Raw genomic sequence first — 17,341 nt, 5'->3', positions numbered from 1 at the left:
GGTGTGTTTGTCACATTTGTGAAATTTCTTGAGTTACAAAAGGTGAATAGACAAAATCTGGCTTTAGGCTTACTTTTGAATATTGGGTGTTGATAATTCTACTTTATACTAATTGTTACTGCAAAGCAAACAACTGCAGTTATTTTGTTATTTCTATTTTTTACTGAGGGCGGCACGGTGGAGCAGTGGGTAGCGCTGCTGCCTCGCAGTTGGGAGACCTGGCGACCTGGGTTCGCTTCCCGGGTCCTCCCTGCGTGGAGTTTGCATGTTCTCCCCGTGTCTGCGTGGGTTTCCTCCGGGCGCTCCGGTTTCCTCCCACAGTCCAAAGACATGCAGGTTAGGTGGATTGGCAATTCTAAATTGGCCCTAGTGTGTGCTTGGTGTGTGGGTGTGTTTGTGTGTGTGTCCTGCGGTAGGTTGGCACCCTACCTGGGATTGGTTCCTGCCTTGTGCCCTGTGTTGGCTGGGATTGGCTCCAGCAGACCCCCGTGACCCTGTGTTCAGATTCAGTGGGTTGGAAAATGGATGGATGGATGGATTATTTACTGAACATACAATATAGTCAGTGTAAATTGTACATACATACATACAGTCTCAAAACCACTTAATTCATTCAGGGTCATGGGAGGCTAGCGTACACACACACACACATCAGTGCAAGGGAGGAACACTGGAGTACCCAGAGGACACAAAGGCACAAGGAGAACATTCAAAGTCCACACAGATAATAACCAGAAACAGAAAAAAATCTAAAACAATCAGATTCCTCAGATGGGAGCATTAACAACTGCTTCACTGTACCAGCAGATGCAAATTACAACTCTTTTTACTTTTTAAAGCCCAATAAAGAGTGACAAATAATGAAATATATTTAGAGCAAAGATGTACTGTACAAATTCGTAAATGATATCTATCAGTAGGTTGATTTATATAGCATCTTTCATATCAAGCACTATCAAATTCCAGTTTCAAAAGCAAAAAACATAGATGAGTGTAAATTATATGTATCTTAATTTTGTTAGACCCTCAAAGTACTTAAGCTTTCTATTATTTACATATTCCGTACACACTAGCATAGTGAAATGCCAGTTTGTTAAACTGGCCTTAACAGTACAATATTAAGTCCAGCTGTTTTGATCACATTTTGCATTTACAGACCTTTATTCACTACATATGCCTTACATCCCTCTTTCTTTGCACACCTTGCTGCTTTTTTCCATCAGACATCCAGCCCTTACTTCCCTCTTTCTTTGTGCTTTTTGTTGCCTTTTTTCATTGGACATTCCAACTCTGTTGTGGACTTTGGACAATGCCCACACACACTCCACATGGCTTACTATCTTATACTGGCTACTTGCCTTGGTTCATTGGATATTCCTGCCCATTTGTGGATGCTGGATGAAATCACGCCAAGGCACAGACACCAGACATTTTATTGCTTTATATTTCTAGAGATAATGCAAAGCTGATTGACTCACTCACTCACTCTCTCACTCATCAACAAATACACTATTTCTCATTTAGTTACAAGCTAAAACTTGACAGGATGGTACATCTAGGACAGTAAATATCCACTAAGAAAGGACATTTCAATACATGAATATTTATGGGTAAAAAATTAATCACTCCAAAATCTCAAAAATGCTTTGATAAATTTGACTGAAATTTGATGTTATAGAAAAAAGACAATTATCCACTGATAAATTGTTTGTCAATATTCATTAATAATATGCTGCAGTGTGCTTAGAGGTAGGTTATGCAAATGAAGAACAAGGCAGAAGTAAATGACAGGCACACAAACAGCGGCTCTAGCCAAAAGGGTGGACAGATGACTGAAGAAGAGGTAGTGCCCTGGAAAGGGAAATGGAGACACAATCACCTTGGTGTCTACAGTCAAATAAGAAATGGAAGTAGTCATTTTGGCGAAGTGCAAGGAAGATGCAGAGCTCAATGGTTAGCAAATGCTATGAAGCTCCAATGAGGATGCAGGATGCTATGGCTGTGAACGGTGGTGTTTATTTGCTAGAAGCTAAAAGGGAGGGAGAGTGAATTAGAGGTGAGAAGTGGTGTCCTCAGATCCAACATTAGCCTGGACAAACAGCATAAGTTTAAACTTAACCAGTCCAACATGAGCTACTCCATTGATGCAGTGTATATATTTGCATCTATGGACTTAGAAAGGGGACTCCCACTGTGCTCTCCAAAATTCTTTACATATAAATTTGCATCTGTGGACTTTAAAGGGGGACCCTGATCATTTAAGGAGGCTCAAAAATTAAAACATTAAATTCATTCCTTGGACCGCCTAAATGGGTGTTATTGTCTTGCACCCCAAAACATGAGGTTGAGTCTCAATACTGTAGCAAAACCAGCTTTATTCTTATTGAAATAGGAACAGCACGGTCATTCATTGCAGCCAGATCTACCACTCTCTCAGGCACAGCAAACATGCATGGTCGGAGCCAAGTCAGTGGCCAAGTCATACCGTTCCCTGTATTTATAATGTTTCTTGCATCACCCATCAGCGACAGGAGCTTACAGCGACCGTGATCAACTCATATTTGTTTCTGCGGTTCTATGCTGCTGCGCTGTGAACCTGCGGCTGCCTTGGCAACGGACAAGCAGCCCTCCACAGACACGGCAGTCGACCTTTCGCATGTCGTCCCATTGGGGAGTTCCCAAAAGAGTTCAGAAACCCCACAATATATATAATCTTGAACATACATCTGACAAAAAAATGAAAACAAATACTTGAATAAACAATATAAACAAGTGAAAATCATAAACATCTAATACAGATGATAATATATACACATATTTCACACTAGTCCCACTGATTACCCATTTCAATTCAAATGAATACATCTATAAAAGCCAAATCACTAGGTTAAGCAGAAATTGATCAAATGCAGGAATGTTTTACTCATGCGCAATTGTATATAGCATGTTCAAGAGTAAACAGATCCAGTGATCTCAAATTATTATTTCTCATTTGTCTAACACCTTTGTTCAAGGTGACTTACAACATTTAGTTACATTTCTTTTGCTTTTGCAAATAGAGCATAGGCAGGTGATGTGACTTGCCCATGGTCACACAATGAAAGCACCAAGATTTGAACCCACAACCTTATGGTTTGACGTCCTAGGTCCAAACCCTTAAACATTACGTCAAGTTACCTGCCAATAATATTAGCCCTTGGTTAAAAAAAACTGCAAATATTGTTTACAGAAAAGTACTCGATTAAATAGTACTACTGATAAACCCAATACAGTAATCCCTCCTCCATCGCGGGGGTTGCGTTCCAGAGCCACCCGCGAAATAAGAAAATCCGCGAAGTACAAACCATATGTTTATATGGTTATTTTTATATCGTCATGCTTGGGTCACAGATTTGCGCAGAAACACAGGAGGTTGTAGAGAGACAGGAACGTTATTCAAACACTGCAAACAAACATTAGTCTCTTTTTCAAAAGTTTAAACTGTGCTCCATGACAAGACAGAAATGACAGTTCTGTCTCACAATTAAAAGAATGCAAACATATCTTCCTCTTCAAAGGAGTGCGCGTCAGGAGAGAGAGGCAAGCAAACAAATCAATAGGGCTGTTTGGCTTTTAAGTATGCGAAGCACCGCCGGTACAAAGCTGTTGAAGGCGGCAGCTCACACCCCCTCCGTCAGGAGCAGGGAGAGAGAGAGAGAGAGACAGAGACAGAGTTTGTTTTTCAGTCAAAAATCAATACGTGCCCTTCGAGCTTTTAAGTATGCGAAGCACCGTGCAGCGTGTCGCTTCACGAAGTAGCTGCACACAGAAGGTAGCAACGTGAAGATAATCTTTCAGCATTTTTAGACCGAGCATCCGTATCGTCCAGGTGTGCGAACAGCCCCCCTGCTCACACCCCCTACGTCAGGATCAGAGAAAGTCAGCGAGAGAGAGAGACAGAAAGTAAGTGGGGTAGCTTCTCAGCCATCTGCCAATAGCGTCCCTTGTATGAAATCAACTGGGCAAACCAACTGAGGAAACATGTACCAGAAATTAAAAGACCCATTGTCCGCAGAAATCCGCGAACCAGCAAAAAATCTGCGATATATATTTAAATATGCTTACATATAAAATCCGCGATAGAGTGAAGCCGCGAAAGGCGAAGCGCGATATAGCGAGGGATCACTGGATACCAACGACACTGGAGGGATCACTGGATACCAACGACAGTATAACAGAGGCCCAGTGTCTTATGAAATTTCCCAGGCAAACCCAGGTAACACAGCTATCATCGCAAATATGAGCTGAAAGTACTTATGTGCACTAGCATGCTTAGACTGGACAGGATGAAGATGATCATCCAAAGTTGATTCCTGCTTTGCACCCCATTTTGATAGGACAGGCTGAAACGTTTTGATCTTTATAGTGCCTTTTATAATGAGCACTCTGAAAAGGCAAATAAATACAAACATCTGTGTAACCATTACCAATGCACAGTATCTTTCCACCCATCTATATTTTGAACCCACTCTTTTCTTAGAAACTCACCTTCCTACAGCCTCAGTCAAAGGGCTAAGGCCAGCTCTGGATGAGGATCTAGTCCATCACAGGCACACTATTGCAAATCAGACCAACTGCATACTTGAAGCTTTTAATTTGAAAACCAGAATACTTGGAGAAAACATTCATACCCCATATTGAAATTGACTAAAATGAGAAATGAATCTATGTCCTTGAATTTGTGAAAAACCAGTGCTGTCCATGTTTATAAGGCAAATCAGTATAACTTATTAGTAGAAAAATAATATCCTATTTGATAATATTATTATTTCCATATTGAGAACTTTATTAAAGTAATTAGGTAGTAGTACATAATATAAGGGTTGCATCAGGGGAGAACCCTATTGGCATCATTTGGGCTCCACCCTGGACAGACCTCACACTCACACACATTGTCATTTACTCATATGGGGCCAATTTAGAGTTGCCATTCGAACTAACAAAATATGAAAAATAGCAAATTAAAGCAATAGATAGACCAATGGATACATCAATTTAAATAATACTATCTATACCAGGAGCTTATTTATATTGAACATTTCATGGTGAGCACTGTTCCAAATTTTATTAAGCCTTTACCATCCAAATTCAAATTATATTTAACTTTATTTTAGTAGTTCCTTTCACAATGAGCATTTTCTCAAAGTAATTTGCTAAGCAAATTACAAAAAGAAATATATCATGCCTCATTTTTATAGTGCCTTTAATAGTAAGCAGTCTTACAAAGTTAACAAGAAGTAGTACATCAGTGTTTATATAGTACCTTTCACTCTAAGCACTAAAATATATTTACTAAAAATTGTTTAATTTTAGGGCTATATCTATAGTGCCTTTTATAGGAAGAAACCTTAATAAGTAAATGTGAAGCTGCATAAGGGATATGTACTGGTAAGATGTTTCATTGAGCACTGCCTCAAATAAATTTTCTAAGAAAGTACAATACAACAAAGAAGCAGCATTCACTTCTCCATTTCTGAACTCACTTTTTCCAGTTGAGGTGCCAGAGCCTGTTTTTGCTGCACTGCACACATGGCGGGAACAAACCCAACATGGGGCACCACCCTGTCACAGGACACACTCACATACACTGGGACAACGTGGAGTCACCAGTTAATCCTGCATATCTTTGAGGTGTGGAAGAAAAAAAAAAAAGGTATCTGGAGAAAAAAAAATCACCGACACAGGCAGAACAAACACACCCCATACAGAAAACGACTTGATCAGGATTCAAATGCAGTCTCCTGAAATGGTGAGGCAGGATTAATTATCTCTGTACCTCCATTCCTTCTATGAAAATTACATTCAGATTTATTTTTGTTTTGGCATCTTTTACAGCAATCACTTAAAAAATGACAAGTAGTGAATTAGTTTAAGTGGTATCTGTCTGTAGTTTACTTTATATAGCATCTCTCATACCAAGCACTATTCCAAAAGCATGATGATGATAACAAGTCAATGTATATTATACTTTGATTCACTTGTATAGTGCCTTCCACACTGTACATGGGTCTGCACATAAGCCCAGGCATTCACTTTGTTTTTTGTAGTAAGACAGCAGTGATGACACAGAAATTACGTGTATGGACAGGCTAAGCTCTCTGTGTGGTGACCTCTGCGTGTTCACCCAAAGAATGAAACCACAAGCACAAGAGGTTAAAATGAGGCACACATGCATAGTTACTAGACTAGACACTCTGTGTGAGGACGTCAGAAGCTTGGAAATCTCAGAGAATTGTGTAAAAGTGGCAGCTCTTCCAGACTAACAGCATGGGGATAAAAAAAGCCTGAACATCTATACAGATTACTATATTTAAACTGTACTGGCAGGATCTTTAGAAAGAAGACCCAGGACAGGAACCAAATACTTGCTAGATGAATTACATCCCCGATAACTGTGAATATCCCAACATGCGATGTAGACTGTGGCTAGATAGAAGTAAGTTCTTGCCTGCTTTGCTTGGTGACCCCCAACCATACAGAGACAAGGATGGAAACTGAATGAGTCATTTTAAGAAGCTAAATGAGAAACAGCACATCTATGTGAATTGCTTCTGCTAACTCTGTACTGTAGATGTACACCCTTCAGAGACGGCTGGGTTATTACTTTAGCTGACAATCCAAACACACTGCAATATATCCTAAAATTAGCCTTTGCTGTAAGAAGGTTACCTGAAGAACAAGTTCTACTATATATGCCAAGGTAAAAGGTAAAGATGACACCATTGGCTGAGCAAACTCTGCTGGGCAGACAGCCTGAGTGTGAAGCTCTTAGTTGTTCACCCACCTGGAAAATGAGCACCTTGAAGTTGTTTCTCTTGAGAAGATGCGCGTGGTTGGCTTCCAGCTTCTTGACCTGGATGGCCTGCTTATCCATCTTGTCTTTCACCTCCTTCATGTGCACGCTGACCTTGCGAGATTTCTCCAGCAGCTTGCTGACAGTGTTGGATGTAGACGTGTGGCTCTTGGAGAGCTTGGTCATGTCATTCTGGATGCAGCGGACAGCGCCGTCCATCTCCGCCTGCCTCTGCTCCATCTTCTGCTGGTTTTCTTGCACTGTGTCCAGCATGTTCACCAGCTTGTCCAGCAGGGTCAGGACGGTGATGGCATTGACCTGGTTGCTGTCCTTCAGGGGCTCCACCGTGCCAGTGCCTGTCGTTAACGGGTTCAGGCTGTGACTCGGAGAGGAGTGAACGGGGCTCGGACTAGGCACCACTAACTCCTGAGTTTCGTGGGAATTCATCCCACTACTCTTTTCGGCTTGAACTCCATCTTCACCCATTTTTTTTTCTTCTTGTCACAGATGCCCAAGTTCCAGATGTGCTTTTTCACTGCTGCTTTTCTTCCTACTTTTTAGTTTTTAACTCGCGGGCTGCTCCTCCCTGGCGCTTTTACCCTGCGCGCTCTTGTCAGATTTCTAACTCTCGTCTTTCTCCAGCGCGCGCGAAACTGCGCAGTTAGCTCAAAGTTTCCACAAGCTTTCTGAAAATGTCCGTCTTTCCTTCGGCCTGGCGTCCCCTCCCACTTTCCACTGATGTGTTTCGTGTGTTCCTTTTGGATCGGGCGGCTGCGTGCAGGCACAACTGCATTCCAGCCAGTCCCAGTCTAAAAAGGCTCCGTCTCCACCCAGTGGGAGGCGAACTCGCTGAGTTATTTTCGTAGGTGGTAGTTAGGATTGCTTTTGGGGGTGGGTGGGCATGAGGGGGTTAACCGATCCCAAGACCACCGGGCTGTGAAAAATTCCACCGTGTTATCCTTCAGATTGCCCCACCCCATTTCTTTTTAGGAATGACTTCATGTTAACTCCTAATTTGGCCCCAAGCCACACTGGTCAGGATGTGGCAGGCAGTTGTACAAAAATGTTTTCGTTCTTTCGGTCCTTTTTCTTCTAGGACTGTTTGGGTTTCGGGTTGTCCACAATTGTTTGATGTCACTTCGGAGAGTGCCAGTCTAGCAATTCGCTTATGGTGACATGGCTCCGCTTTTTATCCTGACCACAACCTGTGTTTTTACTGAAGGCAACATCATCTCACTCTGCAGACCCAAGTCATCGTTTTTCATTTGTTGAATTTAAAAAAATGGAAATAAGCAGAGGAGTCAGACATTTGATTAGCAAAACGTGGCGCAATATGCCCTTTGTGCACCTTTATTAACACTGCGCGCCTACTTGATGCCATTACACATCATACATAAAATAAATATATTAATATTGTTAAAGTAATAGTTAAAAGCTCTTTTAAGTTTTTATTAATTTATATATTGTAATTAAAATGTTTAGGAACATTTTTTTTCGTAATTTCGACCACTTTTTATCAATTAAAAACAATATCACGCTAAGTTGTTTTGTTGTTATATCTTGGCGACCGACAGTTTCCAGGATTCTTCGACACTAAATCTGACATCCCATAACCGGCCGTTTATCTGCACATCGTGTCTAAACTACTAGTCCTCATAGTTAGGACTTTCACTTTATACGTCAAGGTTAAGCTTCTGCACCTGACTCGCTGTCGCCCTTATCGAGTCATTTCAATTGAAAAACACGTGTAAGCAAATGCACTGCAGCTCTGTCCTAGTGTGAAAGTGCCATTTGCTATTCAAAGGTGTTATACAGTATACAATAAAAGAAGAGACACCGCACATTACTTAGATTCTCCGAGTTATTAAAAATGAGTGCTGCAAATGAAGGCCCCTTTTAAGATTTTATATATTTGAAGTGTGTGAAGTGCACCCTCTGGTGGAAAACTAAATATTACAATGGAAGAATATAGGGAGTGGCATTGTGTTGGAAAAAAGAACAGAATGTCGTGCCACTTTACCAATTTAAGTCGTATCTTAAACTCTACCATATCTTCACTTTGCTACCAAAGTAGTTTAAAATGCCAAATATAGCTTGATTTCTCATTGCAACATCGATTAATCAATTAAGCATCTAAAAATATTCTGAAATGATGAGAAACATTTCATGATAAAAAAAATCTCAAATCCCTCAACTCTCAGATCCGCGAATCGGGAGTGGCGGAGACGGGCGCCCCCCACCCCTCCTCCCCGGGCGTGCCCTACGATGGGCTGGCGCCCTGCCCGGGGTTTGTTCCTGCCTTGCGCCCTGTGTTGGCTGGGATTGGCTCCAGCAGACCCCCGTGACCCTGTGTTAGGATTCAGCGGGTTGGATAACGGGTGGATAGATAAAAAAAAATCTCACATCACCAACCTCACAGCATGGGAAATTGGTAGGTCGATTTTGTTAAGAGTCAGAGAAGCAGACTTTGAACCTTCATCCTCATGTTTCCAGTCCGTCTGATTAACAATGAGGTCCCACTGTCTCTAAATTCCATAATACCTACTTTTTACAACAAACTTTATTTATTCATATAGCAGATTTTCATACAAGTAATGTAGCTCAAAGTGCTTTAATGAACTATTTTCCTCATAGAGGGAAATGGTGCTTCTGAAGATGTCAGGTGCACATCACACTAATCAGGGTAGAGAATGCAAACTATATTGCTTTAAAAAGTACACAGAAACTGTCTGGGAAAGCTGTTATTCATAAAAGGTCATGTATAGTGATAAATGAATAATGTCCATATTCAAAAATAAACCAAATATGTAGAGATCCTCCTGCACTCGGGTTAATTGGATGAAGTGGCCAGGATCGGTGCGTGTGGTTACGGGGACTACAGCACTGTGTCTGCATCTCATTCAGTGCTGCCCTCTATTTTGTGCTCAAGAGATATCAGGATAGGCTCTTATTCATGACCACCCTTAATTTTAATCACATTGGAAGATAGAAGGATTCATGAACTATTTAGAAATTTTAAAAAAATACTTAAGCAGCTCTTCAGGGTAAGACTGATAGCTCAGTCTTAGCTAAGTCATGCTGAGGAAGAATACCACAGAGCAGGAGTTTCTGGTTATATGATTTCATTCTCCCTGTCACGTTGTGTTTACGTTTTCCATGACTGCCCTCCTAAATCAGGAGTTTTGAAACATTTTTTTGATGAAAGAGATGGCAAACTGACCTTGCACTTTCCCAGACTTAAACAGATTGCAAGGGCAAGACAGTAGTTCAGTTATGGAAACACTGCCTTCTTTGTTTACAAGTTACCTTCCTATCATAAGTGTGGCCTATTGGTTAGTGCCTTTGAGTTAGTACCACAAGTGCCTTGAGAATGGGAAAGGCACTATATAAATAAAATGTATTATTATTATTATTATTAGTGTTTTGAACTGGAGAATAAATGGTAGCCTGCTTAGTCCACCACTGGCCCACGGTGTGCCCTTAACTTGTCAATTCTGTCAAGTGTAGACACTGTATATATAAGCAGTTGTATTACATTGGACATATCAAGAGCTTTCATATGGGGTTCACAATATATAGTGTGGAGATATGGGGTGCTCATAAGTGTTCCAGTGAGCCCAGAATACATACCAAGGAGGCCAAGAGTATAAAGGTAAGTGTTTCATTAACAAAAATAAGATCATCTGTACAGTTGAATCAGTTTGAAAGATGAATATATTCATTATGTACAGTATGTATACATTTTAAAAGAGATAGCCCAAGAGCTAAATTCAGCTACTTGTACAACAGTCTTAACTCTTTTTATTGCTATCCAAACCTTATGACCGTAGGTGAGACTGGCCTGGTGAAGCGAGCTTTGAGATGGATTTAGTTTCTACTTCTCTACCCCATCTGGTAGATCTTCTGCTGATAGTGTACTGATCATTTCATCCTGCAATTGCATTGGCTCTTACTTCATCTTATCTGAGGGAGTTTAAATGTATTTTCATAATATTGTTAGCAATTGTTTTAGTTCACTGTGGGCTCTCTGACCTCTTTTTATGTGAAACCCTAAAGGAAAAAGGAAAGCCAAATTGCTTTTTTTATGGGGGTGCCTAAAGGGTGCACCAGTAAGCCCCCATTAGCTGGAAGATTATTTAACAATGGAAAGTCACAAACTGGCCTTCAGTTAATTTAAATCCAAGATGTATGCAGTAATAGGCTTTTTTCAAGTCCACAAGCACATGCAAGCAAGGCTGGAAAACTCCCACACCATTGCCATCATAATTAGTTGGGTCACTGATGTACAGCATTGATGGATTCTACATTTTTCTTACTAGATCTGGGGTTCAACTCTCCCTTTCAACACTCATGCATAGGCCTTTATCAGAATCTGACAAGTTGCTATCCTTGGAGTTAACCCCGTGCATCTCTCTCATAGAATTCTATGTAAAAATAGTTAAGCCTGAATGTCTTTTGGGTTAAGCTGTTATGATCCAATGTAAAGTGTTAAGCCCGCATAACATCCATCCATCCATTTTCCAACCCGCTGAATCTGAACACAGGGTCACGGAGGTCTGCTGGAGCCAATCCCAGCCAACACAGAGCACAAGGCAGGAACCAATCCCAGGCAGGGTGCCAACCCACCGCAGGACCCCATATAACATTCAGAACAGTATCCCGCTGCTATCTAGTGGATAAAATAACATCTTGTTGCAAAAAAATCACGAACATTTCTATGCATTTTTTCCGCTCTTTGGTAACTCATTAATATTTATGAGTGGGGCGGTGCCTTAAACCAAAATACACAATGGCATATAAACTGGAGGCTGATAACTAAGTTATAGAGCAAACTGAAATGGAGCCTTTAATTGAATCAAGCGATGGTGGTAGCAGTGTGATTTGGTCGTCAGTCGTTGACAGGTATAGTGAAACTGATACATGCAGCACTGCACTGCCAGACTGCCATGAAAGTTAGATAGATAGATAGATAGATAGATAGATAGATAGATAGATAGATAGATAGATAGATAGATAGATAGATAGATAGATAGATAGATAGATACTTTATTAATCCCAAGGGGAAATTCACATACTCCAGCAGCAGCATACTGATACAAAAAAACAATATTTAATTAAAGAGTAATAAAAATGCAGGTAAAAACAGACAATAACTTTGTATAATGTTAACGTTTACCCCCCATTAACCCGGGTGGAATTGAAGAGTTGCATAGTTTGGGGGAAGAACGATCTCCTCAGTCTGTCAGTGGAGCAGGACAGTGACAGCAGTCTGTCACTGAAGCTGCTCCTCTGTCTGGAGATGACACTGTTTAGTGGATGCAGTGGATTCTCCATAATTGATAGGAGCCTGCTGAGCACCCATTGCTCTGCCACGGATGTCAAACTGTCCAGCTCCGTGCCTACAATAGAGCCTGCCTTCCTCACCAGTTTGTCCAGGCGTGAGGCGTCTATCTTCTTTATGCTGCCTCTCCAGCACACCACAGCGTAGAAGAGGGCACTCGCCACAACTGTCTGATAGAACATCTGCAGCATCTTATTGCAGATGTTGAAGGACGCCAGTGCTATGATATGATATGATATGATATGCAGTGATATGCCCAGTGAATCCAGTCACTTGAAGATCCACAGTGGTGCAAGCACGTGCATGGCAAAAAAGCAAAATAATTGCAATTAAGTGGAAGGACAACAAAGACATTAGCCTCCTAAGCACTGTTCACAATGAAGCAACTCTCAATATTCATGTCAGGGGAAATGTAGAAGTCACTAAGCCTTGCAATGTGGTAGTCTACAATTACATAATGGGTATGTCCATTGTGAGGATCAAACACTCACATTCTACTCTCTCATGCACAAGGATCAGAAAGAAATAAGAAAAGTGAGCAATGAAACACACATCAGGCTGTGCTTTGGTGACAGTTTCAAAAGATATCATGTAAGGGACGTGTGCTAAATATGTGTCAATACAGCAGTGGGCACTAGACATACCTTTCTTACTGTATTTAGATGTTTCTGTTTCATGTAATAATATTTTTTCTAATTATGTTTTTGGCTCGTATTTCCAGGGGTTAAACATATCACTAAGGTGGTTAATTATAATGCACCCTCTTAAGCTCCTTTGAAAAATTCTGACCACCACCTCAGTCTACAAATGTTCAAGTGCTGTCCTCACCTTCCCTATAAAACTGAAGATGCACATAAACCAACCAGGGGATCTACTACATCATACAGTGATTCCAACATTTCAGAATTTTCACAAAAATTGACCCAAATTTCACCAGATGTTTTTGTCCCTGCTGCCGCTTCCAAAAGTTCAATTAATCAATTAAACACAGAACTTGTCCTACCTTTCTTTGGTATTGCAGCTCAAGAGCAATACTTCCATACTCTTGTTAAGAATTGCCTGGTTGATATGCCAAATATGGAAACTGCTCCGTCAAACACAGGCACCTATGTGTTAAAATTACATGGAAGGTCTCACTCTTTAAGTTGAAAGTTTCACTGACCCCAATATTCATTAAAAGGTTCTAAGGCTGACACCATCACAAGAATTATCCTTCTAGCTATCTCCACTACAATCATCCCAAACAAGATTCCACCATACATAAAAGAAGCTCCTCTAAATGTTGCACCTGAACTATCATGGGCAGAAGCATCTGGTAGGATTTTCCAAGATATGTGAGTTACTAAGATCTTTCCAGTAGTAATTAGTCATGCGCATCTGTTTAAGAATGTGTCCATAGTCTATAGCAGGGGTAGGCAATGTCGGTCCTAGAGTGCCACAGTATGTGCAGGTTTTTGTTCCAACCCAGTTCCTTAACGAGAACTCAATTATTGCTGATGAAGCACATATTGCTTAAGTGACATTTTGATGCTTCATTTTAGTGGTCTCACTTGTTAAGGTTCTCCAACCTTAATTGCTTATTTCAATCTTAAACTGCTGCATTCAGTGTTTTAATTGCTCCTTATTAGCAATAAGATGTAAAACAGGGGTAGGCAATGTCGGTCCTGGTGAGCCGCAGTGGCTACAGGTTTTCATTCCAACCCAATTGCTTAATTAGAAACCAATCATTGCCAATCTCAGACCTTATTTAATTTTATGGCTTGTTAGTCTGTGCAATGTAAGGCTTTTATATCGTAGATTTTTTTCCTTTCCAAGGATATCATCCAAATGATTTGAAGCCTAAAACAGATCATTTTCAGTCTGTCACATTTTTCTATTAAGTGTTTTATTAAATCAAACCGTGCATGATGAACACACACAGATGTAATTGGAAAAAAGCTAGCTGGAGAACTGCTGGCTGCTTTTGTCTTTGACATCTTATTGCTAATAAGGAGCAATTAAAACACTGAATGCAGCAGTTTAAGATTGAAATAAGAAATTAAGGTTGGAGAACCTTAACAAGCGAGACCACTAAAATGAAGCATTAAAATGTCACTTAAGCAATATGTGCTTCATCAGCAATAATTGAGTTCTCGTTAAGGAACTGGGTTGGAACAAAAACCTGCACATACTGTGGCACTCCAGGACCGACGTTGCCTACCCCTGGTCTATAGCTTCAAGTTATATGACACAATAAAGCACTCTGATAACTAAGTGTTCATATATCATAAGGCGTTTGTTATGATTGCTCAGGATTCCGTTGACAATTCATAGGCCAGGTTCAGATCAGAAAGTGTGTTCCTTCATATACCCATCTCCAGCCATCTTGGCCTTTTCTTATCAAAACTTCAGAATCAGGCAACACACTTTTGAGCACTAAATCTTGTGTTTCTAAGAAGTCAAAAGTCCTAAATAACTGTATAAGACAGCACAAACAATTAAGCATCCTCTATACAGTATACAGTATATAGTATATGGGTGGAGTGGTGGCTCTGAGGCTAGGGATCAATCAGAAAGTTGCTAGTTCAAATCCCATAAGCGCCAGAAGTGACTCTACTCTGTTGGGGACCCTGAGCAAGGCTGTTAATCTGCAATTGCTCTGTCCTAGGTATGGTGTTAATCTGCTGCCAGCCCTGCAAGCAGGTCCTCCAACTTGCAGGGAAAACTCAGGGTTTGGTGACAGGATTGGCACTCCAACCACCGTAACAAAACCTCACACTGTTCAGTGTGGTGCTGAGGTGATGTTGTGAGTCTGCACTCGGATCTCAATATGGGTGGTTCATCGTGTGGTGGATGCGGCAATGTACTGCAATCAGTGCATTCTCCCAGTCTCTCTCTATACATTATACAGTATTATTGTATACAGCATACCATAACATGGGGTGGAGTGGTGGCTCTGAGGCTAAGAAGTTGCGCTGGTATCCCGAAGGTTGCCGGTTCGAATCCCCGTCACTGCCAAAAAGGCCACTGCTCTGCTGGGCCCTTGAGCAAGGCCCTTAACCTGTAATTTCTCCAGGGGCGCTGTACAATGGCTGACCCTGCGCTCTGACCCCAAGGGGTATGCGAAAACTACCAAATTGTATAAGGCGAAATAAAGAACAAAAAAATATGCAGTACATATTGAACCTAGTGTGTCTAAGAAGGCAAATATTGTGCATAGTTGTATAATACAATGATGCATGTACAATATAGAATAGTAAAAAATACATACTGTACATATACTGTAAAGTATGGGGTTAATGTTAGTCGACTCTCACACTCTGCCTACACAAGGCTGCACAACCTGCCATACTAGCACCTACAACTCAATAAAACCAACTGTCATGTGAAAGTAAAATCATCTATAAAAGCTCAAAGCTCTCAGCTATGCTGTTTTGATGTTCAGAAACAGTTTTGGCTTCTCAAGAAATCTGCATGAACTTTCAGAACAACTATGGAAGTGCCAAATGTGTCCCTGCCCCAACTGATGCAGAGTATTTGTGTACATTTGTTCACAGGATGGGTGGCTGACAGGTCAAGCTGGCTAAATTCTATTAAATCCCATACTGCACAGATGAGGGTTACTATGCTAATGTCAGTCAGTCAGTCATCATCCAACCTGCTATATCCCAACTACAGGGTCACGGGGGTCTGCTGGAGCCAATCCAAGCCAACACAGGGCGCAAGGCAGGAACAAATCCTGGGCAGGGCGCCAGCGCACCACAGGGTGCACAAACACACACCAAGCACACACTAGGGACAATTTAGGATCGCCAATGCACCTAACCTGCATGTCTTTGGACCGTGGGAGGAAACTGGAGCACTAAAAGGAAACTCACACAGACACAGTGAGAACATGCAAACTCTGCGCAGGGAGGACCTGGGAGGCAATAGTGCTACCACTGCGCCACCGTGCTGCCCATATAAATATGTGCGTTTGTTAAATTGGTTCCTGTATTGTGGCCTGAAGAGGGTAAAAAAGAATGTGAAGGCTAAAGTTCATAAGGGATCTTTTGCTGAAAAACAAACACTGTACTTAGCAATAAAGCAGCTGAGACAGCTGATGAGAAGGGGTCTGTTTTCACACTTACATGATAATGTAGAGGTTGATACAGAAAGGATTGCAAGAGAGAGAATTCCCATAATGGTGGCCACTCTTTTATTTTGTTAACAGGCCCCTAGAAATTCAAGCTTGTGGTTGTAGAATGTGAGTAAGGTCATGACTTTTGATTATCAAATTCATGGTAGTTACATTTCTTAAACTGCAACATTGGTGGCAAGAAGCACTATGCTGTTATGATTCACAGCTAGTTTTTATTAAAAAGAACCCTGCTGGATAAAAATGAAAAAAAAAAAAAGTTAGAAAATGTGATTATTTCCAAAAGCTGGTACTTTCATTATGGCTGGTCTAAATCTCTGTCAGTGGTTTTGTGCTGCCTGTTGCCTATTGTCCTCTATTCATAATGCTATATGAGTCTGTTCCCGGTTTTCCCGTTGAAATTACGTCTTAAGAAATGCGTAAATGACCTGCATTGTAACTCAGATCGCCTGCCACCCATATACAGTCAGTTACTTCTGCTGATGAGGCAAACTTATTTTAGAATGGGCTTTGTCATATGACTGAGGAGGCAATCATTGCAGATATCCAATAACTATTGAATTGGTGTGGCTGAAATAGCAAAGTAAGTAATAAGCCTTTCAAATCAAAATGGATTTAGGAATGCATTACTTCCCGAAAATGTAAAAAAATAGTCAGCTTAGGAGTTTAAGGCTAAAGGCTGCATTTTTCAGCAGCTTCCTTTCACAGCAAACTAGCAAAAAAAGTCTTTTTATTATAAAAGATAATTAGGTGGCCCTTGTGTATTGAAAATTATTGTGCAGTAGAAATGTTTTGCTGTATTAATGCCTGGTACTGGCAATCTAATCTGAAGCCTAGTCATTGTATGCATGCAGAGACATCCCATAGTAAATGACAATGTGTCAAGACTTGGCTTCACTTTCACGTATTTAGCATTTGATATTTTGCACATCAAATCCTGCATATTAGAAAACTGTTCCCACTTGTATTGAGGTGCCCTTTCATACAGAAATGATGTGGATTTGGATGTCGTCATGGCAATATGTCTAATGACGGGCATGATATAAGTTGT

The 17,341-nt window shown here is 40.9% G+C and overlaps 1 protein-coding gene across 1 annotated transcript in view; it reads right to left on the bottom strand.

The window, feature by feature from the left end:
* Positions 1-7,912, bottom strand: part of cavin2a (caveolae associated protein 2a) — an 84,357-nt gene extending 76,445 nt beyond the window's left edge. The window contains exon 1 of the mRNA XM_028807631.2: positions 6,824-7,912. Within this exon, the coding sequence (XP_028663464.1) occupies positions 6,824-7,318 (495 nt within the window). The 5' untranslated portion in view covers positions 7,319-7,912. The remainder of the gene's footprint in view (positions 1-6,823) is intronic.
* Positions 7,913-17,341: the final 9,429 nt, after the last annotated feature.

The sequence above is a fragment of the Erpetoichthys calabaricus genome, chromosome 8, assembly GCF_900747795.2.
Source record: "Erpetoichthys calabaricus chromosome 8, fErpCal1.3, whole genome shotgun sequence".
Taxonomy (NCBI): Eukaryota; Metazoa; Chordata; class Cladistia; order Polypteriformes; family Polypteridae; genus Erpetoichthys; species Erpetoichthys calabaricus.
The sequence above is the reverse complement of the archived record's forward strand: the minus strand, read 5'-3'. Positions and strand labels throughout refer to the sequence as shown.